Here is a 22,903-nt window from a genome sequence, read left to right on the forward strand (position 1 = left end):
CAGAAATAAATCACAGTGCAGGATCCTCTTTGTGGCCGGATTCATGCATCTTTAATGATACACGTGCTGTACTTGTGAGTGCATGGTGATGCAGACACATGGCCTGCGCATAGCAAAGGGTTGGGAAATCCTCTAGGGGAATTAGGTGCTGGGCTCCAGGTTGCAAATAAGCACACTAAATTGCCACAGAGCTCATACATGCCAGACAGCAGACCTATTCAGCCCCACTTCTGTGATATATTCCTCTGTGATGCAGGAACCATACAGAGACACCATAGCATTACCAGCATGTAGCATTCTACTTAATAGCATATCTGCCTCTTTATATAGCATTATAACTCACAGAAAATACCCTGCCATTTTAGATAATAGCCCAGTCTCTATCATTTATTTCATAACGTATCAACGATTTAATTCACTCCTAATCTAAACATAGCTGCCGATATTGGCTAATCCCTTCCCACTTCTAGACTTCTCAGTGGGAAGCTGCAAATTTGTAGGATGCCCGCTTAGCATCAGAACTGATGATTCTAGTACTGAAAGCTATTGCGCACTTAATAGGTGATTTGTCTAAAGTTATTTTGTATTATTTCTTAAACAAATTACTGTCACTGGCCTAGAATTTCAGCTTTTGCCATTCAGGGCTACGTCACAGATGAATGGAGCCCAATGACTTCGTCAGTGCCAACACATTATGTTAGGGGAATACCTAACCCAAGTTTTTTTTTGTCCCCCCCAGACTACCTCGAACCAACCTCTATTCAACGAACGAACAATACAAACGGAAGCACACACACACGCACACACATACACGCACAGCCCAGAATGATACGTGTTAAAGCTGTCTGTTTTCAGTAAGAGCTAGGAAACCTTTCAGGGCTGGGGTTATGCCTGAATATTCTCACAACAGACCCCAATCAAATTGACAAAAGCAAAAAAATAAATAAATAAATAAATAATAAAAGGATGATTCACCATGGATTTATGCACACGCAATGATGAAATTACAAGACTTATTAATTCAGGCTGTGTGAAAAGAGAATGGAAAATGAAGGAAAGATATTTATTTATACAAGAGAGATTAAAAGCATATTAAGGTGTGGAAACCAGCAGGCAGACTAATTTGACAGGGTACATTTAAGCAAACAGTACGATTAGCGATTTAACACGCAGCGTTACCTGGTACACCGGATCCTCCACATCTTCTTCCAGAATGGTCTTTAGGAGTGATTGCCATTAGGGAAAATAAATTAGCAATTGGTGAAGGAGGGTGAGCAAAGAGAGGAAGAAAGAGGAGGAGAGAAATGAGGGCAGAGTATAATTATTATGATTGACAAAAAGCTAAGCATCAGTAGTCCATAATAATTTACAGATTTTGAGAATTTGAGACAACATAAATTTGGAAGAAAAAAAATTCCTGCATGCAGATTTCCAGCTCAGAAAGAAAGGAATGCTTAGAAGAAAGCTGCCTTGTGAATCTTATTTTCCAATAAATTGTATCCAGTTCTGGATTTGAGTTTAAGACTGGGTGGGTTTATGTACTTGTGTTCTGTGTGTGTGTGTGTGTGTGTGTGTGTGTGTGGTGGGTTTCTGTTTATGGCACCTGGTAAACTGCTTGTTCACACTGCTTGTCTTTCTGAGCCTTTTTCTCAATCTCTTCTCTCTGCTTGATCTCATAGATCAGCTGGAAAAGGTCACGAAGGTCAAGGATCACCGGCTCAGCCTGAGGATTGAGTGAGAGATGGAGAGAAAAAGATCAGAAAAGAAAATTGGATTTATTTAGTTCCTTCAATTCAATACTTCTAATTCAATATTTCAGATTCATAAATATGGAAGGGAACCTTCAACTTGTTCTTCACCTACCAGTGGCATCATTAAATTATTTTTTGGATGAATTAAAATATTTGGCTTTTTTTTTTTTTTTCTCAAACTTTTAAATGCCTGTTGGGGTACCTGGGTATTGCACATGCCTTTGTAATGTGTGTATTAACAAGTCAGTTTATCTGGTGTAGTTGTTGCTTGTGGATGCTTCTGGAAAAGTGTGAATCTGACTACTGTCCTAATTGTCCTACAGAATGTTACACCACATTTATCAATTTGTATAAATTCCATGATTTGCTGTACAAAAACAGAACATCAACACTGGTCAAGAAATTAATTAAGTTCATATCCCGTTGCCCTAAATCTAACCAGTTAACTAAGTTAGGAAAGGCACATTTATTAAAGCTAGCTTTGTTTGTTTGGTTGTTTTCTCAATATAATGCCGGTGTGTAGTTAACTTAGTCTCAGATATTCAGACAGCAATAGATCAGAGAGTATCATGCTAACTTTTACCCATTTAGCTGAATCTTGAAGGTTGGAATCTGCTTGACTATCTCTTCCATTCATACACATTTGTATACACAGGTATCCAATGGCAAAACACACTTTTGAATAGTGTGACACAATTGTCCACATGTACTAAAATATTTGGACCTGTTGTAGGCGGTATCAGGGCACATTCTGTGGGAAGATTGGGAATTCTGCACACAAAAAAAAAAAAGTACTTGAAAAAAAATTTGAAAGTACTGATGAAGAGCACTAAATCAATGTTCTAAACTTCGGGCAATTAGTGGGAGTCAGTTTTTGCAAGCAATTTTCGTCGCCTCAGAAAAGCAGGTGTAAATTAGTATCCTGCATGTTGCTTGGAGAAGTATAGCCAGTGATGCCAAGTCTACAGTTTTCCTATAGAATTTGGCCACTTTTGCATTTCTGGCAGAGTTTCACTAGTTTTCATATATAACCTTTATTCATGAAAAATAGAAAGACTTTTTGAAAAATCAAATAAAAGACTATTTCATTCACTGACAGGTTTATCTATGAGCTACTGAACTTGCATTTCCATTCTTGAGGATGCACAACACCACATTTTTTTAGCTTGAACAATGAGCTTTTTGGAGCAAGATACTGTATAGACAGTGAATTGAAAAAAATGCTCACGGTATTAAGTCTTCAAACGTTGCTAAATGTATTAAAGTGTTTTGTTTGTGAGTAACCATAGTTTTGAGGGTTTCGATTAACTGTGGCTGGCAGTCAGATGGCTTCTTCTTGTGAAAATAGTTCTGTGTCTTGGTTACTTATCACAATGTAAAGTACTAGATTGTAACGGAAATGTCAAATCTGTCTCAAAAGACTATTGATAGCATGTTTACTGGGGTAGCAAGCAAACCAAAAGAAGCCAATCATGGCACTCAAATCACTTTGAATGACCCAATACAAGTAATGCACAAGGATTTTACTGAATTCTACACTAATTCTGTTGTCTTTCTAGGGCAAATAAATGTGTCTATTGTGCCACTACATCTGAATTTTCAGACAGACTTCAAATCAACTGCTATCAACTATCATAGTTCTAAAGAAGTGAGTAAGTATGTTTCCCCTCAGTTTGATTAAAGAGTTTGATGCATCTGCTACTCTCTAAATACTCTCTGATTAGAGGTGACAGTACAAAGTGCTTTGAATCTTAAAAAGCCACATATGATCAAACTCACACTTTGTAGCTAACTTCAAAGCTCCATGTTATCATTAAAAATGCATCCCCTGCCTGCTCCAATCTAAATGTCACTAATAACCCACTAAATGCCCAAATGTACAGAGAATACTTGCACTTAGAATTTGCCTTTGGGTTTATTTCTACTGCTTTCACAAGTGAACAGCAATAGAACAGCAATACCTTTAGAAGAGAGGGAGGGGAAAGCATGGTTTTAGAAATGCAGAGGGCCAATACCAGGGAAAGTAAGTCATATAAACAGAAGAGGTTACAACCCCAGAGGAGGGAAAGTAAAACTGGTGGAGAATAGAGAGGTGGAAGACGCAGAGACAAATCTGAAATCAAACAAATGGGAATTTGGCCATCAACCACAGAAAGAACAGAAATACAGTGAATAAGAGTTCTGCCTATATCCATCTGTGTCATACAACACAGGGTCGCCTGCAGTTCAGAGAAAGCAGGGAATGGATGGGATGGGAGAAGCAGTGTACTCATTGACTGTGAACAGGAAATCAATAGCATCATCCAGCATAGATCTGCAGCACTGCAGATCAGCAATACAGTGCAGTAAAAGAGAAAAAGTGGGAGAGAGAGAGAGCGAGAAGTTGGCAAGCAGGTGTCCAAATTAGATGAGCAGATGGGCAAAGGTTTAATAAAAACTTTCAGCCCGACATTGCAGACTTTTCATACAGTGCAGGAAGGTATTCAGACAGCTTTGTTTTTGTTATTGAATATACTGTGAATATACTGTATTTCCAGTGTATATCTAAAGGTTACATAAAATGTTACAATTTGAATATTGTAAAACGATAGTTGAGAAGAATTCCTAATGTTTCCTAATGTTTTTAGCAACAACATTATTAAACAACACTCAAATGGAAAACGCTACAAAGCCATAGCAAAGACCATAAACATCCCTGTCGCTGCAATTGATTTGACAATATGCCGGTAGAAATTTCATAGAAGCACAACTAATTGTCCCAGGATGGGTACACCACAAAAGATTTTACAACGCTCTCTCAGACTAATGATAAGGAAGGTGAAAAGAGTTGCAGGATGACCTGAAAGCAGCAGGAACAACAGTTACACAGAGAACAATAGGCAATGAACTGCAATGCAATCATCTCCATTTCTACACCTCACACAAATCTCCTCTGCAAAAACATAAGCATAGGGATGTGTGTCAAAAGGCATTTAGACACATGGACAGACAAAATAAAAACAGAACACTTTGGCTATAATTCAGCTCATTGTTGGGAGAAAGAAGGGTTGCATATATGATCCTGAGAACATCATTATGCATACTCACAGACTGAGCTGTTTTGATGGCTACAAATCGGTGGTTGCCCTCTTTCCCACATACATAGCCAAAGGCCCGGTGGTCCGTGATATCCTTGGCAATGTAGGAAATCTCATGAACTGCATGGTGGTGCTGAAGAACCTGAAAAAAAATGTACATAGTAAATGTATATAATTAGGTGAACATATCAGAACTAAACATTAGCTAATCATGGAGAAGAAGAAGTTTGAAGTGATGAAATGTACTTGAGAAATATGCAGAAGATATTTTCAATAAACCTGATAAATGTGTCTCTGAATTAGTGTTGCATGCCAGTATGTAGCCTTTTCAATAGAAAGAGCCTTGCAGGAAACAACTGCTCAAATCTAGGATTGTGACAGAAGAGAAGAGTTCTAAAAATTGGCACAGAGTGTCGAGAGCTCATAAGGGAGGCTCCTCCAGCCCGCTGCTAAACTCCTGTATCCCTACTGGAGCAATACAGCAATCATCTACTGAACTCATCCACTGCAAGTGGCAATCATCTCCTCTCCACCCACTCATCTCCTGCTCATTATAACATCAGCGGCATAATTTCTACTCCTCACTTCAAGAGCTTGACAGTTCATTTGAGGGTTTTGCAGTCTGTGTCATCTCATGGGGATTCATTTGACTGTAAGGTGCTATTTTCTACTCTTAAACACATGGCACAGTACTTGACATGTTAAACAAACTGAGACTTCTTTCAAGAGACAAAAATATAAAAGGTTGATTGGTTGAAAATGAAAAAAAAAAAAAAAGAAGAAAGTCTTCTTTGATTTCATGTATCCACAGAACTGCGAAGCATGGAGCATTTGTAAGACCTAGTAACTAAAATGTAGGATGGGAAAAGTGGTAAAAACATCATGCTTAATCAAATGTTCTTGCCTTCTGCTTGTGGGTGCATATCAAGCTAAGTAAAACATGGAAAATGTCCAATGCCAGGCTAAAAATCCACAAAAATCTATGGCTACACAATACAAAAATATTTTGTCTTTGAGGGATTAATGTAATACAAAGCGACAAAAGCCCCCTTCACCATCAGCTTTAATCTTTCAAGCACTTTCTGAGTCTTAGATGTGAAATCTCCCCGTCAAATAACTGTGCCTTCTTTCCTTCTGGGTGGTTTGAAATTGGAAGCAGAGAAAATCCTTGAAAGATTAATTACTTGTGAAGCCATTCAACAGCAACCTTCCTATACCAATTTCACGGAACGGAATGTTGCCTTGAGCTTGTAATACAAGGATGTGATACCAATGTAGACGGCCGACTTCCAATTATAATGACCTATTACAAAATTGTGCATACACAAATACATACACACGCAGAGGTACACTCACAAGAAAGCAGCATGGCAACATGTAATGCAGGACTTATCAATTAAATGATACACTATTATAAGTAGAATTGCATTTTTACATGCAACTGTCTTGCATGTAAAAAACCTTGGTCAGCATTACAATTGGCTTCAATAAACTTCATCATATATAGTGGAGTCCAAAAGTCTGAGAGCATGAAAAAAAAAAAGAGCACAAGAGAGTGAAAATACTTCTATTTTGCATTCTTTTATAATTTAATACAATAATTTTCATTACAAATTATATTATTGACAACAACATGAGTGTTGAAATATTTACATGAATTTCAGAGTTCCTTAGGGTGTTTTCACATATAGTTCGTTTTAAAAGAACTAAACCCAGTTCACTTAAAGTGAACCAGCCGAAAGTGAGCTCAATCTTTTTGGTGTTCAAAACATAGTGGACTCAAAAGAGAACCCAGTTCTTTTTTAGGTCCTCTTCAGCAATGATGTGATCTTAGACCCTTTCTTGTTCACACCACAACTTCAAAAGTACTCAGACCCGAGCTTGCACCCAAAATTTCATCCAAGTCATCATAGAAGGGACAGGACTCTCCACTTCGACACATTTTGTCAAGGGTGCTCATGTACTTCTGTAGTATTTTTTTACTTTTACCTGGCATTGTAGTGCTGTTCTGTTATAGCCTCTTTCCTTCATTTTTTGAGAAAACAAAAGAAACACTTTTACGTTCTTATTTGTTGAGGATAGTTACCACTCAACCCTGTGACCTGACATGGTGAAAAGTTTTGTGTTGTTTTCAGCAGTGATGGAACATGGCTGCAGGTATGGCAAGCCTACAGGTACACATGTCGAAACGAAACGCAAAGCGGACCAGGACCTCATTGCTTTCACATATCACAAAGAAATCAAACCACAAACGAACCTCTGGAGATGGTCCGAGTACGGTTCGCTTCTGGGTCCTTTTAGGGGGGTCTGAGATCACTTGGTTTGTTCACACATACACGATGAACTGCTCTGAGAGCGTTTGGAGAGCTCAAACAAACTAGGTGTGAAAACACCCTTAGTATTTGCTATGTTCCCCTTTTGCTTTAATGACAGTGTGCATTCGAGCTGGCATGGCATCCAAGTTTTAGGAGCCTTTTTAGAATGGGGTAGATTCCTGCACCTCCAGGGTTGGGGGTCTGATTCCCATCTCCACCCTGAGTGCACAGAGCTTTCATGCTCTTTCCATGCTTTGGGGGTTTCCTCTAGGTACACCAATTTCCTCCCCCAGTCCAAAGACATGCGTTGAAGGCAGACTGGCATCTCCAAATTGCCCTGCAACCCTATGTAGGATAAGCAGTACAGAAAATGGATGGATGGATGTCCACTGCTGATGGATATCCTATATCCTTCAGCCCACACTGTTCTTAATTGTTCGCTGAAGATTTTTTGCTACAATTTGTAATAAAAGGTGAGAGAGGCTATGGTGCATTCGGAAATAATGAAGACTATACAGTGTGGATCAAATGTGGACTGCCCATGGCAACCAACTGTATGATTGTTCCAAACTGAAGTGATGAAAAGGACTTTTTTTTTTAAAAGGCCCACCAAAAGAGAAGGTTACATATGTAACCATTGATGCAACCTATAAAAAGTCCCTGCTCTGTCACACTCATCTAGTGGCAGTTCTCATCAACCTGTGTGACTCAGATGGCCTGGCAGTCCTGCATTTATTCATAAAACCATGCATACATATCATATGTAACCTAACAGTACAACTCACTAAATTATAAATAGTGCTGATACCATTTATTTTTTTAATTTAGCATAAAAGTTGCTAATAGTCCTGATATGGTATTCTGCTGTGGATTAGAATCCCTCAAAGTTATCTGAATCTGCCTCAAAGAAGCAAACATATCTTATATTTGAAACCTTATATTTGCAATCTATATTACCGTTTGAATTACACAAAAGGAATGATAAATTATGAAAGCTATGACTTTATTTCATAAGAATGTAATAAATCCCAAACCCACCCGAAGGACTGAAAGTGTCAAAAGGATTGATTGGTGTCTGTTTATATTATTTACAGTTGCAATCAAAATTATTCAACCCCATTGCAAATCAGGTTTATTGTCAAAATTTACAGACTTTCAGCTGTTTGCACAAATCAAACAAAAGCAAGTGAAATAGTTCAACTCAGTGAATGGTTCAAGTGGTTTCCCCAAATGCAATGGAAAATGCAACTTATAATGACTTCTCCAGTTTCAAATTATTCAACCTCCTGAAAAGAATCCCTCAAAACAGCACAAATATGCAAAACAGGTGTTGTCAAAGCACACCTGATGAAACTAATCAAGGGCTTCATTACTTGCACCAGGTGTGTTTGAACTGGAACACATGAAATGCTTGGACGGGGCAGAAAAAAGAAGCTATCAACGGCTGCAACCAGATTTCTGAGAAGGCAGGTTGTGAAAAACCCTCGAGTCACTGAAAAGACCTGCAGCAAGTCTTAGTAGTAGCAGGCACTGAGGTTTCAGTGAGCACAGTAAGGCACGCACTAAACGCAGAAGTTTTCCATGCCAGAACTCCAAGACGTACACCATTACTGACCAAAAAGGACAAGAAAAGTCTTCTCAAAATCATATACATAAGCCACATAAGTTTTGAGATTCTGTTCTGTGGAGCAATGAAACAAAATTGGAACTTTTTGGCACTATGGATCAGCAGTATGTCTGGAGAAAGAAGAATGAAGAAAGAACACTCTGTCCACAGTCAAGTATGGTGGTGGCTCAGTGATGTTCTGGGGCTGCTTTGCATCCTCTGGCACAAGAAACCTTCAGCGTGTGGAAGGCGAGATGGATCCATTGAAGTATCAGGAAATCCTAGGAGAAAACTGCATTTCGTTTGTGAGGAAGCTGAAGCCTGGTCATCATTGGACCTTCCAACAGGACAATGATCCCAAGCACACCTCAAATTCCACCAAGGCTTGATTGCAGAAGAAATCCTGGAAGATTCTACAGGGCCATCACAGTCACCTGACATGAGCCAAATAGAATATCTCTAGTGGGATTTGAAGCAGCACGCAAACCCAACAATATTACTGAACTGGAGGCCATTGCTCATGAGGAATGGGCTAAGATACCTCAGGAATGCTGCCAGAAGCTGGTGTCTGGCTGTGCATCTCGTTTGCAGCAGGTCATAACAGCAAAAGGGCGCTCTACTAAGTACTAAAGATGCCTGCCATGAAAGGGTTGAATAATTTTGAGACTGGAGAAATCACAAGTTGCATTTTCAGTTAAATTTGGGGAAAGCACTTGAAGAATTCATTGTGTTGAACAATTCCAATTGCGTTTGTTTGATTTCTTCATTGCAAACAGGTACAAGTCTGTAAATTTTGACAATAAACCTGATTTGCAGTGGGGGTTGAATAATTTTGACTGCAACTGTAGATCTTTAATGTATCTTCCAATGAATAAAAAAAAAGACTGCTGATTCCAACTAAGCATTAGCATACAACATAATTACCTGGAAACAACACAAGCTTATTAGGAGGAGCCCAAGGCAGGGAACGTGTTATGTATGTGCCCCTGTGTGGTATATTAGCTTATCTCTCAGGGTTGGTTTGCTGTTTAGTTGGAGGAAAATGAGAAGAAATGGATGGTGAATGCTGCTGTTAAAGAGATAATGAGAGACTGCTGTCCAAAGCTAAGCCTCTAAAACCCACATATTCACAGCTAATTAAACAAACAGTGCACAAAAACACACACACACACACACACACACACACACACACACACAGAGACACAGACACAGTTAACTTACAAACAGTAATGCAGCTGAATACGAATGCATGCTAATTCACCCAAGTTTTATTGGGTCCTTTCGTATCCAGAGGCCAATGGTTTGTGATAAACTGTGCATTTTACCACTCTATTGAGAGTGTTTAGGCCAGAGGAATTAAAAATGCTTGCTTCCAGCTCATGCTGGCTGGGTTATTATGGGCATCATTGAAAACCAGAGAAGAGAAATGCTGGAAGACCTAGGATCCCAGGTTACATCCCAGGATGTAGTTTCCTAAAGCAGCACAGGGAACAGAGGCCCACAAATCCCTTAATCTACACTGATAACTATCTTTTGCCTGTCAACAAGACAGAATTAAGCCGGGTCTGTCAGAACATCCCAAATAAGCGTGCCCCATGTCACCAGCTTTTCTTTAATCCACTTCTAATTCTCTTTATCCAAGTAAAAGGCCAATGGTTGTCGTTGAGCTCAAAATAACTGTGAGCACTGGCCAAACCAGAAGGAAGTCATGTTCTATATACAGTAACAAGGGTAGCTTTATCACACCTGGCCCACTGTGTTCATAATTAATCAGTAGCCAATTTCACATTCTTCTGTGTTCTTACGTGCGTGTTTATGTGTGGTGACAGAACATTGTCCTTACCACGGAAAGTCCAAACTGTGGGGTCAATTTTAGCTCACATTTACTGATTTTCTGGGCTTTCAAGTGGTACAACTGTCCAAGGCACATCTTCAGGAGAACCCAAGATTACATGCAGACAATGCCAAACTATTGGAACCATGGAAAACCATTAGAGGATAATTAGTCCTGATCTCTTGGTGTGAAGGATGCTTTTTCCCACTAGCCATCCATGATATCTGTTAGCTCATGTTTACAGAATATGTCATTTGTTTTGCGCTATCTTCCAAACCTGCTGCTTGTACTGAGAATCAAGTGCCACTGCATGACATCCATGCATTTCTGGAATGCTTAAGACATCTTAGCTGTCTAAAGGTTCTATGTGGAACCTTCTCTGAAAGAGAAAAACCTCTGCTAAATGGATCTATATAGAACCTTTAAGGGTTCCCCTGAGACAGACATACCAAATATGCTTGGGGATTCTAGTGTACACTGTCAATTATTATGTGATTTTCATTACTTTCAAAATTTTTGCCTGAAATAATGAAATTGATGCAGGATTCTATTGCCTCCATTAGCCAATGTCGGACTGCACATAATCTGATTTCAAATAAAAATTAATTAGCTTATTTTAAGAACATATCATCATGGATGGGCATATGGTGGCTTAGAGGTTAGCACGTTCGCCTCACACCTCCAGGGTTGGGGGCTGGATTCCCACCACGGCCTTGTGTGTGCATGTTCTCCCCGTGCTGCGGGGGCTTCCTCCGGGTACTCCGGGTTCATCCCCAAAACATGCATGGTAGGCTGATTGACATGTCCAAAGTGTCCATAGTGTATGAATGGGTGTGTGAATGTGATTTTGCCCTGTCCAGGGTGTACCCCGCCTTGTGCCCGATGCTCCCTGGGATAGGCTCCAGGTTCCCTGTGACCCAGTATGATCAGCAGAATAGAAAATGGATGGATGGATCATCATGGAAAAAAACTACATGAATCTTCAATTTCTCCTCATGCCTGTGTTTTCGAGAGTAAAGGAGAATGACAAAAGCAGAGAAAGCAAAGAACATAGCTTAACTCATACCCGAAATGGCCGCTTGTATAGAGAGGCGGCTTTGTTCTAATTGTTCAATATTTCATCCGATGAAACACAAACTAGCATCTGCCAGCTTGAACCACGCCCAAAAGCTATGGAGCACAAAATCTTCAGGTTGCACATTCATCAAGGCACAGCAGAGGAAAGGTACAGGCACTAACACTTCAGGGTTTTTTTTTTTCCTGACACCTTTGTCCTTTTGGAGGTAAAAAACAGATGGATGAGTCAACAGTGAGACAGCAGTCTACAACAGTATGGATAAGATGAAACATTATTATAAAACGGAACTTATTTAACTCCTTTTGAATATGAAGCTTGTGTGCTACATGATAAGTGGATTACCTGAAGTGAATTCGCAAAATGAAAAGACTTTTGTGCTCTTTCCTGCCAAGAATTTGAAGCCAGGACACGTACTAATACAGTACATGATGTTTTCACAACATGTTAACTCATAGACTTAAGTTGCACATATTTGTGGCTATGACTTTGGTATCTTGTGCCTACAATATAATAATTTGTGGCCATACCCCATCAAAAAAATAATCACCACATCACCTCAGCAGTATGTGTAGGAGTTGGAAACAAATCAAAATGAATTATGCCAAATACCAGAAAAAAATCAGAACAAGAATACTACACCCACCCACACACACACACACACACACACACACACACACACACACACACACACACCACCACCAAATAGTTCATTGCTTTGTATAGTGTGTGTGTGTGAGGAATTGATTGTGTGTGTTATCCTGTAGAATTTGCATTTATTTATGTTTCATAAAAATAATAATAATAAAAAAAAAAGATTATTTTCATCCTTTTTTCCCATTTTGAGATTTAAACAGATTAAGTGCGTGTTCACACCTGGCTCGTTTGGAGCGTTTGTGGTGAGAAAGAAATCCGACCCAACGGACCAACAAACAGACCTTTATAGCAATGCATGATGGGAACTGTGTTATGTAAAAAGCGTGTTTGTTTTGCTAACGGCTTGCAACATGAATCGCAGTTTAACTTGGACCACAGCTGAGGTAAAATGCCTCGTGGAAATTTGGTCTGACATATTTTTTAACAATTTTCAAAAACGCCTAAAAACACAGAAGTTTACAAGGTGTTTAGCGAGTGTCTAATGACGTGTAATGGCTCTTCTCCAAAACTGTTGAACTGCAACAATGTTGTAACATTGACTAAGTTTACATGGGCAGCAGTAATCTAATTACTGACCTTATTCTGAATAAGACAATATTGTGATTAAGGTGTTTACATGAGTCACTTTTAGAATATTCCTTTCATGTTCCTGTTTCACATGTTGTAGAACATAGATTGATTAACGGCGCACGTCATTACGTCCCCACGCCACACCGTCCGACGTCCCTCCAGAATTTCACGTATCAACATACAGTTCGTCTTCGTTATGGCACCGTATACAGTTTTGAGTGTTTCATTTTTAATTTTATGAAAGCATCAAGTGCAGTTAATTATTTGTCATGCTATACATGCAAATAGACGACTGCTTGAAGCCGTGGGCTGCGTCCCAAACCGCATACTTAACTACTATATAGCAGCCGATATACAGTACATGTATTTCTCCTACTATGTAGTAGGTAGGTACTTCGTTTCGGACGCAGCCGTGCTCTCTTCTTTACGAATGATGAGCACTGCCGTGTGTGTACGTGTCCTGTTGTAAAATGCAGTGAAAACTCCCACATGGCGTTAATAGTGTGATTAAGGTGTGTACATGTCTGTAATGTACTTCAATAATGCGACTAAAACAGGAATATTCCACATGTCTTAATTCCATTTGTGATTGCTTCAAGTATGACTTTAGTCGGATTAAGTTAATCAGTAATCGCTGTTTACATGGTAGTTTCATAATCAGAGTATCATTTTAATCGGGTTAATATCGGATTATTGTTGTCCATGTAAACGTACCGATTGATGAAACATGGATTCCTTCTCAAACTGATAAATTATAATAATTACAGTTAAAAAGAAAGCCACAATAAGCTTGTGGAGCTGCTGTCTATCCATCTTGATGGATGACTGCTATGAGCAGAAGCCCGGAACATAAAGAGGCGCACACTGACCAATGAGAGGACAGTTTACTCATATGTGATTTATGTTAACACATTTTGGTGAGCTTTGAAATGTTGCCTTGTGAAAGCGAACTGAGATAAATAATTGTAACAATTCAAGTAATAAATTTGTCCATACTCTCTGCTTAGATATTTTTTTGCACAGCACGTCCTCCTCCATAGTTATAAAACTGAAACACACACACACACACACACACACACACACACACACACACACACACACACACACACACACACACACACACACACATATATACAGAGAGAGAGCTAGGAAACTCAACTGGATTGAGTTGAAGGAGACAGATTATACTCAATAGCAGCTTTTGTCAAGTCACAAGGGAGACAGCAAAGCTTCCAAACTCCCATACTGTACGCAAAACCTCAGCTCTGTCCAGCCTGCACAGATACTTCTTCAAGTGACTTCAAACATACAGTGTACGTGTTCATCCTGCCAGAACACTGAGGCCAGGGTGAGGGAGAGAGAGGTGAAACAGCACAGACTTCGTTTTTCTTTTATAGTATGCAACATTTGTGAGAGACTGACAACAGTAGCTTAAGTGGCAAACCTTTTTTCTGTCTTTAGCTGCTGTGTATCTATAGTTTTCCATTATTCCCCAGCTGGTGCTGTTTATTTAATGGATTTTCCCCTGACTGATCACCTCTCCAGCACTCATTTCTCTTTCTCTCTCCCCATTACAACCTTCTCGAACATTCTATCACTCTTTCATTCACACATGGATACTCATATCCACACACACACACACACACACACACACACACACACACACACACACACACACACACAAAGGCGTTCTATTGACCTGCTTCATCAGACATGAACTGTCATTCTTTAATAGCCTTCATTAAGACAGTCAGCACTCTTGGGCTCACGTTACATTAGCCACAGCACAAAATGATGATAAGCCAGCATTTCCACATGTCCTTGTCACAACAGGCCAAAAATCATCCATGTTAGCATCCAAAAACCTTGTCTTTTTGGCTCTCACTTGCCGCCAGCTGCAAATTTTTGGAATCCTTAGCCTAATGAGCATCAACAACTTGAGGTCCTCATAAATTTCCTTCGTTCATGGCAAGATACCCTTCCACAAACATGCTGTGAAGATCAGACTCTGATCGATACCTGTTCTTTAAATAAAACAGGGCACTCACTCACACCTGATCATCATCCCATTGATTGAAAACACCTGACTCTAATTTCACCTTCAAATTAACTGCTAATCCTAGAGGTTCACATACTTTTGCCACTCACAGATATGTAATATTGGATCATTTTCCTCAATAAATAAATGACCAAGTACAATATTTCTGTCTCCTTTGTTTAATCGGGTTCTCTTTGTCTACATTTAGGACTTTGACATGAAACCTGATGATGTTTTAGGTCATATTTATTTAGATATATAGAAAATTCAGAAACTTTCAAGCCCCACTGTATATTTTCTTTTTAACAAATCCCGAATCAGTCGACCTCCACCAAAACATTTTACACGTTGTGTAGTCCCATGTATCATGCGCCTGTATTGTGCTGTAGAGGAATGGCATTTAATCCAACCGAATATGTGCAAAATAATAAAATCTCCTTAACTTGACGTGAGACCTCACCCACATACTCACATGCAGTGTGCTACAGAGGTTAGGGTGAATATGTACGTAATAAATAATTGCACCATGAGAGATGAGAGGCAGTGTGTTTTTTATTCCGATCGCTCAACCTTGATGACCCGTCTCTGTCTCTACACAATATACGCTGCTGCCACAAAGCCAGGTAGCCACTAATTAGAAGCTGTCATGGAAATTGTCAGAGTTATGGCCAAAGCTTTGATTAGAAAGAGAGAGGCAAAGAGAAGGAGAAGTACACAGATGACTGAAGGGCTCACCGCCTCTCCTGCTCCGTGTCTGCAGGCGACTAGGCCTGAGAGAGAGGTAATTAGTGAGGAGAGGACTGAACTCAATCACAGTTGCCACCTGTGCCAACACACACATAGACACATGTACACAGTGTGAACAAGCGGGTGGGCAGTTAAAATGACTCCCTTGAGAGAAGAACTGGCAAGAAATCAGCTGCCCATGGCTCCCTGTGGGGATGGTGCAGCATATGGAGGAGCGTGTGAGTCTGTGCGTGTGTGTGTGTGTGTGTGTGTGTGTGTGTGTGTTGGAGGGATGCTCTGTGCATAAGAGCTTGAACGGATGAGCTATCCAGAAATAACAGCAAAACTTAGCATTGAAAATCTTAAGAGACCTAAAGCACTAAATTATTAAAATTAATAAAGTATTTTGCAGCAATACCTTGAGTTCTGGAGTGCCCGATTGCATTAAAAAAAAAAGTATCTGCTCCGTCCGTAAATTTTAATGGTTTTTATTTTTATTGATGTAGTCCTCTTTCCTCCTCTCAGACACATACGCTTGCACACACACTCTCTAATGATATTAGAGTAAGTGGAACAGACATAGTAATTTACATCAACATCTGTTTTTATGTGCACCAAACTGCTTTATTGGGCCGGTCAAATCTCATTTCCATGCAAATCAGAAGCAGCTGAGGACGAGGAAGATGACACTCCGGATGTGCCGGGGCTGACTTTTGAAACTAAGTGCTGATTGAGAGGGGTCTCCATATTAGACGAATTATGGAAATCGTACATGATTGGGGTGAGGGATCATTCTGCAAATTTCATTTCTACATATTTGTAAATTGTAGACTTACAAGACAATTTTTTTTTAGCATCCGAGGAATAGAGTGCAGCTACATACACACAACTGAGTCCTATGATATTGTGGACTGTGTCCAACGTATTTTTAGTGTTCAGATGTTGCACTACACTTTTTTTTCTAGCAGTTAATGTGGTCAATGTGGTCAATTTCACTCTCTCTCACACAGACATGACAAGAGGTTTTCTGTCTTTCTTCCCAGTAAAATACTCCATCTCTCTCAGTGGAAGAGTGAAAAATTCGAATGGATGATGTTGGCAGGCCTTCAGAAGGCCTCAATGCGATTAACTGAGTCACTGGGACTCACACAGAGTTCTGCTGTGTCGCATTAATGAAATTAGGAAGTTGCTCCTCTTCATCAGAGAGAGGCCCTGGGGGAGATGCCAACAAGCAGGAGCTGTGAAGTGTAGAGGCACAGGCACGAAGATGCAGACATTATATTAAATTTAAAGTCTGATTCTGAGTCTGTCACTGTACAGCTTGGCAATTTTACACTGCACTGAAATTAGGTTTTCAAAGACATGCGTTGTAAGCTGATTGACATTTCTGATTGTCTGTAGTGTGTGAATGTGTGTGTGTGTGTGTGTGTGTGTGTGTGTGTGTGTGTGTGTGCGTGTGTGTGTGTGTGTGTGTGTGTGATTGTGCCCTGCAATGGGTTAGCATCCCATCCAGGGTGTCTCCCAACTGGTGCCTAGAATTCCCTGGGAAAGGGTCCAGGCTCCCCATGACAGTGTGTATGATAAGTGACATGGAAAATGGATGGAAGTTCAGCAAATAAGATAATGAAAAAAAGAAGATATACATAATGAATATCTTACATAATTAACTTTTTTTTTTAACTTTAGCGGTTTTACAAAGTGCTTTAGATTTACACACACACACACACACACACACACACACACACACACACACACACAATTGTAGCAGAGCTGCCATGCAAGGAGCAACTTGGGGTTCAGTGTCTCGCCCAAGGACACTTCGGCATGTGGAGTCATGTGGGCCGGGAATCGAAACGCCAACCCTACGATTAGTGGACAACCCGCTCTACCACCTGAAACACAGCTGCCCATATTACCATATTACCATAGTACTGTATCACTTTGTCCTGTTTAGCATGCGTAAGTGGTCAGTGATTAAGTTGAGATGATTTAAATTTTTTGTCACTGCTGTTCATTTTGGGTGTAGCATGGTGTCCGACTCACAGGTATTTACAAAATACCTGCCCAGTGGTGTCACTAGTCTAGATTTTATTAAATGTAATATTTGAGGAGCACTTTTTATTTTAAAAAATAAAATAAAAGGTTTGCATATTCGATCCATTCATTAGGTAGAGCAGCTAGGTCAAGGTCAAGATACAGAATGGTCACAGATAGTACAGAATGGAGCTGGTCAAGCAGGTCTCAAAAACAGAGCATGAACTGGTAAGCTAAACTGGTCAACTGGATTTTCTAGCAGGGTGATAAGAGTATTCTCCATTTTGGATTTGCTGTTCTATGAAGGTCAGTCTGTGATTTGATCCATGTGCTGTGATTTGCCAACCCAAAAACATAACCTATCTCTTAGGCTTCCATGCCTCAAACCACCAAAAGGTAGTTCAGCCCTCTGTGTAAATTATGCTCAAGTCTTCTCTTTCATCAAGTCTTAAAAATTTGAAATGGGAGTTGTAAAGTCCCTTTCTAGCTCCACCAGTGTTGCACTCTCCTCTCGTTTTTTTTATTTTACTCTCCTTTCTTTGTACTCTATAATCGTTTGTCAACTTGCGCCTCTTCTAAAAGCTTAAAAAAAAAAAATAGTGACAATTCTCTGGAGACACTGTCAAAAGTCCATCAAATTGTCTGTCACGTCTTTTCATACCAGCAAGTTATAACGCTGTTAAGCTGTTTGTAACCAGATATCACGCTGACTGACAGTGGACAGCAAGAACAACGTAGGGAATGAAGGTGAGAAAAAATGGACATGGTTTAATAAGCCAGAGAACACCTGACAGTGGACTAAAAAAAGGGCAGAGAATGAGAGGGATAGACAGAGATGAAGAGAGATGGAGAGGAGTACCAGAATAAGGTATGGCCTTGAAGGTAATAGAGGGCAGCACTTTTCAGGTCTAATAAAAGCTTTAAAACAGCCACAGTGACAGGATCCAGTCATCCTGCCTCATAGCCTATCACTGTGATATACACCCAGGCTATACACACACACACACACACACACAAACACACACACACACACATACACCAGCCTGACTCCTCTATTTTTCTATAACAGGTCTAAGTCGTGGGATTACCACCACAGTGACACAAGAGCTCTGTAATAGAAAAGAGCAGCAGAGGTTGGAGTGTCATCAGCCTCTCCACAGCGATGTCTCCTCTTCACGAAAAGCACGTTAAACAAGGTGTCAGGAAAACTAGGTATTGGGGGATGACATGCAAAGAATGTCTATTAGATATAGACCTGCTTGTTACACCTGCTAATCCACATCGTATAGACAGGGGTCTGCGATTTTATTATTATTTAATGATGAGCCAACTATTAACTTATTCTTTGTCACAGCTGTCATCATTATTATTTAGTTATAACTTCAGTTGAATGTTTTTTTATTTTATCCATTAACACTAAACTAGGATACATGCTGTTATATACACTCACTGTCCACTTTATTAGGAACACCTACACATTCATGCAGTTATCTAATCATGTGGCGGCAACACAATGCAAAAAAAAATCATGCAGATACAGGTCAAGAGCTTCATTTAATGTTCACATCAATCATCAGAATGGTGGAAAATGTGTGATCTCTGTGACTTTGACCGTGGCATGGTTATTGGTACCAGTTGGGCAGGTTTGGTTATTTCAGAAACTGCTGATCTCCTTTCCACACACAACAGTCTGTAGAGATTACACCGAACGGTATGGAAAACAAAAATCATTGAGTGAGCGACAGTTCCGTAGGTGGAAACGCATGCTCACAAGAGAGGTTAGAGGTTCGATCTGAAATTTCCAGGAGATCAGCAGTTTCTGAAATACTCAAAACAACCCTTCTGATACCAACAAGCAATTTGAAAAGCTGGAAGAAACAGCCAGAATTTTTTGTTGTGTTTTCCCAGTGCTTAAAGAGGATAGTAGTATGATTCATAAGTAATAATGTTAATTTTATAAAATATTCTAGGCTAGGCACCCACTTTGGGTTTAAATTCTCACACACATGAGATGAGATGAGATTCAGTGTTATTGTCTGTGTGCAGTGTACACACACAGAGGAAATGAAATGCAGTTATGTATGCATAAAGAAATATTTGGAGTGCTAAACAGATAGTTGCATTGCATTATACCCCTAATATGTACACATTTTATTTATGCTTGTTTGTTTATGCCATATGATTTCCACTGAAGCACTGGATTCAATAAAACCCATCTTTTCACTCTGCCATGCACAACCACATCACAAGGTCAGTTGGTGAAATTACAATAATGAGAAGATCTAATTGCACAAATAAATAAATTATGTGGTACATATTTCTTTTATGTGCCTAATATTTGAGTAGTTAGAATGAATCCCTACAGGGATCACAAGAAGGTCCCTCGAAATATTTCAAAAAGGAATCAAACCTGATTGCAATAGGTTTGAGAGCGGCCGATGTAGAAGATCAGCAAAAACGTCTGGGTTACACATGTAACCCTGTTCCCTGAGAAGGGAAAGAGACGTTGCATTTAGCTTAACACAATGGGGGCGCCTCTCGCACGTGACCGGCATCTGAAGCTTGTGAAAATCATGCCTATTTATAGGCATGCCATGATCAGGTGTCGTGGCAATTAAGCGCGTCGCGTGATATAAATATGGCATCTATGAACCGTGCCACCAGCCTCTATTATTTGAAGCAAAGACGCAATTCACAGGCCTGCCCTGGTATGACAAAGCTACGCAACATCTCGTTCCCTTCTCAGGGAACAGGATTACATGTGTAATCCAGACATTCCCTGAGAAGGGAACTTCGACATTGCGTTTAGCATAACACTGTGGGAACGAGAATACCCACAACGTCATACCGAGTGTACGGCCTGTTCAAAAAGACCCAAGCCCAAGGGTCACTGCAAGACACTCAAGCCCAGGGTGGAATGAATATCCAGGCTGTAATAATGAATGAATGTGTGTCTCATTTCCTCTGGGTACTCCAGTTTCCTCCCCCAGTCCAAAGACATGCATGGTAGGCTGATTGGTGTGTCTAAAGTGTCCATAGTGTATGAATGGGTGTGTGAGTGTGTATGTGATTGTGCCCTGCGATGGACTGGCACCCTGTCCAAGGTGTACCCCGCCTTGTGCCCGATGCTCCCTGGGATTGGCTCCAGGTTCCCCCGTGACCCTGAAGAAGGAGTAAGCGGTAGAACATGGATGGATGGATGGATGGATGTGTGTCTCGTAGACCACCCTGCAGCAGCACACACATCCTGTAAGGATACCCCTTTGGACAAAGCCTTCGTGGAGGCGACCGCCCTAGTGGAATGAGCCCTTATGCCCAGAGGCATAGTGAGACCATGCACCTCATAAGCAATAGAGATTGCTTCCACTATCCAATTAGAGATGTGCTGCTTTGACACAGCATCACCTCTACAGTTGCCGCCAAAGCGGACCAGCAGCTGCTCCAACTTACGCCACTGGCCAGAGTGGTGGCCGTAAGTACAGAGAGCCCTTACTGGAAACAGCAGGTGCATTCTCTTTTGTTCCGGTGTGGGGAATGGAGGAGGGCAGAAATCCTGCAACACCACAGGGTGGGCAGCCGATGTAGGCACCTTAGGAATATAATCCGCCATAGGATACAGGAAGGCCTTGGCTAATCCAGGGGCAAAGTCCATGCAGGAAGGGGAAACAGAGAGAGCTTGTAGATCTCTTACTCGCTTGAGAGATGTCAGGGCCAGCAGAAGAGCTACCTTTAGAGTCAGAAGCTTCTCAGAGGCTCAAAGGGCTCAAATGGGGCCCCTGACAGACCTTCCAGGACCACAGAAAGGTCCCAGGAAGGTATGCGTGGCCTGCAGGTGGGGCCCACCCTGCTGAGAAACGTTCTTGTAAGAACTCCAGGTCTGTAGCTATTGCGCAGTTCACTGGCTCTACAGTGGATCTCTGCAGATGGGAATCTCCCAAGGAGTGCCATCTAGCAGTGATATTATCTCTGAGAACCATTTTCGAGCAGGCCAATAAGGTGCTACTAGCAGCAGACAGACTGTCTCTGCGAACTCTCGCTAGAACTTGTGGGAGCAGAGCGATTAGGGGAAAAGCGTACAGATGTGACCTCGGCCATATGTGCACCATGGCATCTAGCCCTAATTGTGGGTGAGGAGCGAAGGCCACAGTGGGCCGTGTGTTGTCTCCTCGGAGGCGAACACATGCAGTCATTTGACCTGCTTGGCCAAACCTCGCCATATGGACTCCACCACTTGTGGATGGAGCCACCAATTCCTGGGCCTCAGCCCTTGCCTCAACAGGATATCTGCCTTCATATTCCCAGAATGTACATTGCACTCACTGACAAATTTATCTTTTGCCCAGAGAAGAATTAGTTGTGCCTGCCTGAACAGGGGGCGCAGACATAAACCTCCCTGGTGGTCAATATATGAGACCACCGCCATGTTGTCTGTAAACACATGGTGACCTCTCGATTGAGGAAGAAGGAATTTCAGTGCTAGAAATATGGCCCACATCTAGTACTAGCACTAGTACTGGCCCGGGCTCCACTCATGGATGCCCGGGTGAACTCGACACAACAGGGAAGGAACTGGCTGAATGCCGCTATATGTCGAGCTCACTCAGCAGGTCTGCTTGGTAGGCCTGCAACACTGTCATTGTCTGCAGTGATCCACAAGCAAGACTACTACTGCATAGGCCTTGCCCACCAATACTACGGTGGCCTGGATGGCAAAGCTAGCCCCCCTAATTACCTGCCATCGATGGAGAAAGGTAGCTCGCAAGCACCTCCTCCACCTTCAGCATAGCTAAATAGCCATGCCGTTCATTCCCCAAAATGACCAAATAATTCAACATTGTGGGGTTATAAATACGGCTTATGCATGGTTTTCCACCAGAAGCCTGATATTTTGTCATGCACTTCTGGAAGAAAGGGGAGTTTTCTGCAGTGTGAGGGATTTACTTTCACTGGGGAGAAAACAGCTCATCAAGCCTTCGTAATCACTTCAAGCAGCTCTTTATATGCTGCTCTCAGTTTTTAGCACATCCTTCTGGCTCCTTGGAGTCAGAGAGGAATTATTACTATTATTTTTGTGTGTGTGTTTTTTTCCCCTCTTTTCTCCCTTTTGGCTTTACATAGCGGAAGGAGGAGTCCAAAATTTTGGACGAGTTCCAAAATCCAGCAGAGAGCCTTACCCAGAAGACAGAGCAAGAGATAGAGCAGCGCTTGTCTCCGGCTCTT

General features: G+C 41.0%; 1 protein-coding gene across 10 annotated transcripts in view; it reads right to left on the reverse strand.

Moving 5' to 3' along the window:
• The window catches only part of dab1a (DAB adaptor protein 1a), a 213,589-nt gene that overhangs the window by 31,712 nt on the left and 158,974 nt on the right, over positions 1-22,903 (reverse strand). For 8 of the 10 annotated variants that reach the window (XM_017456566.3, XM_047150823.2, XM_047150824.2 and 5 more), the window contains 3 exons: positions 4,839-4,970; positions 1,604-1,723; positions 1,180-1,218 (listed from right to left, as the gene is read on the reverse strand). In XM_017456566.3, the coding sequence (XP_017312055.1) occupies positions 1,180-1,218; positions 1,604-1,723; positions 4,839-4,970 (291 nt within the window). The remainder of the gene's footprint in view (positions 1-1,179; positions 1,219-1,603; positions 1,724-4,838; positions 4,971-22,903) is intronic. The other 2 variants (XM_017456573.3, XM_017456571.3) reach the window with 1 other exon arrangement.

The sequence above is a fragment of the Ictalurus punctatus genome, chromosome 25 (genome assembly GCF_001660625.3).
Source record: "Ictalurus punctatus breed USDA103 chromosome 25, Coco_2.0, whole genome shotgun sequence".
Classification (NCBI taxonomy): domain Eukaryota; kingdom Metazoa; phylum Chordata; class Actinopteri; order Siluriformes; family Ictaluridae; genus Ictalurus; species Ictalurus punctatus.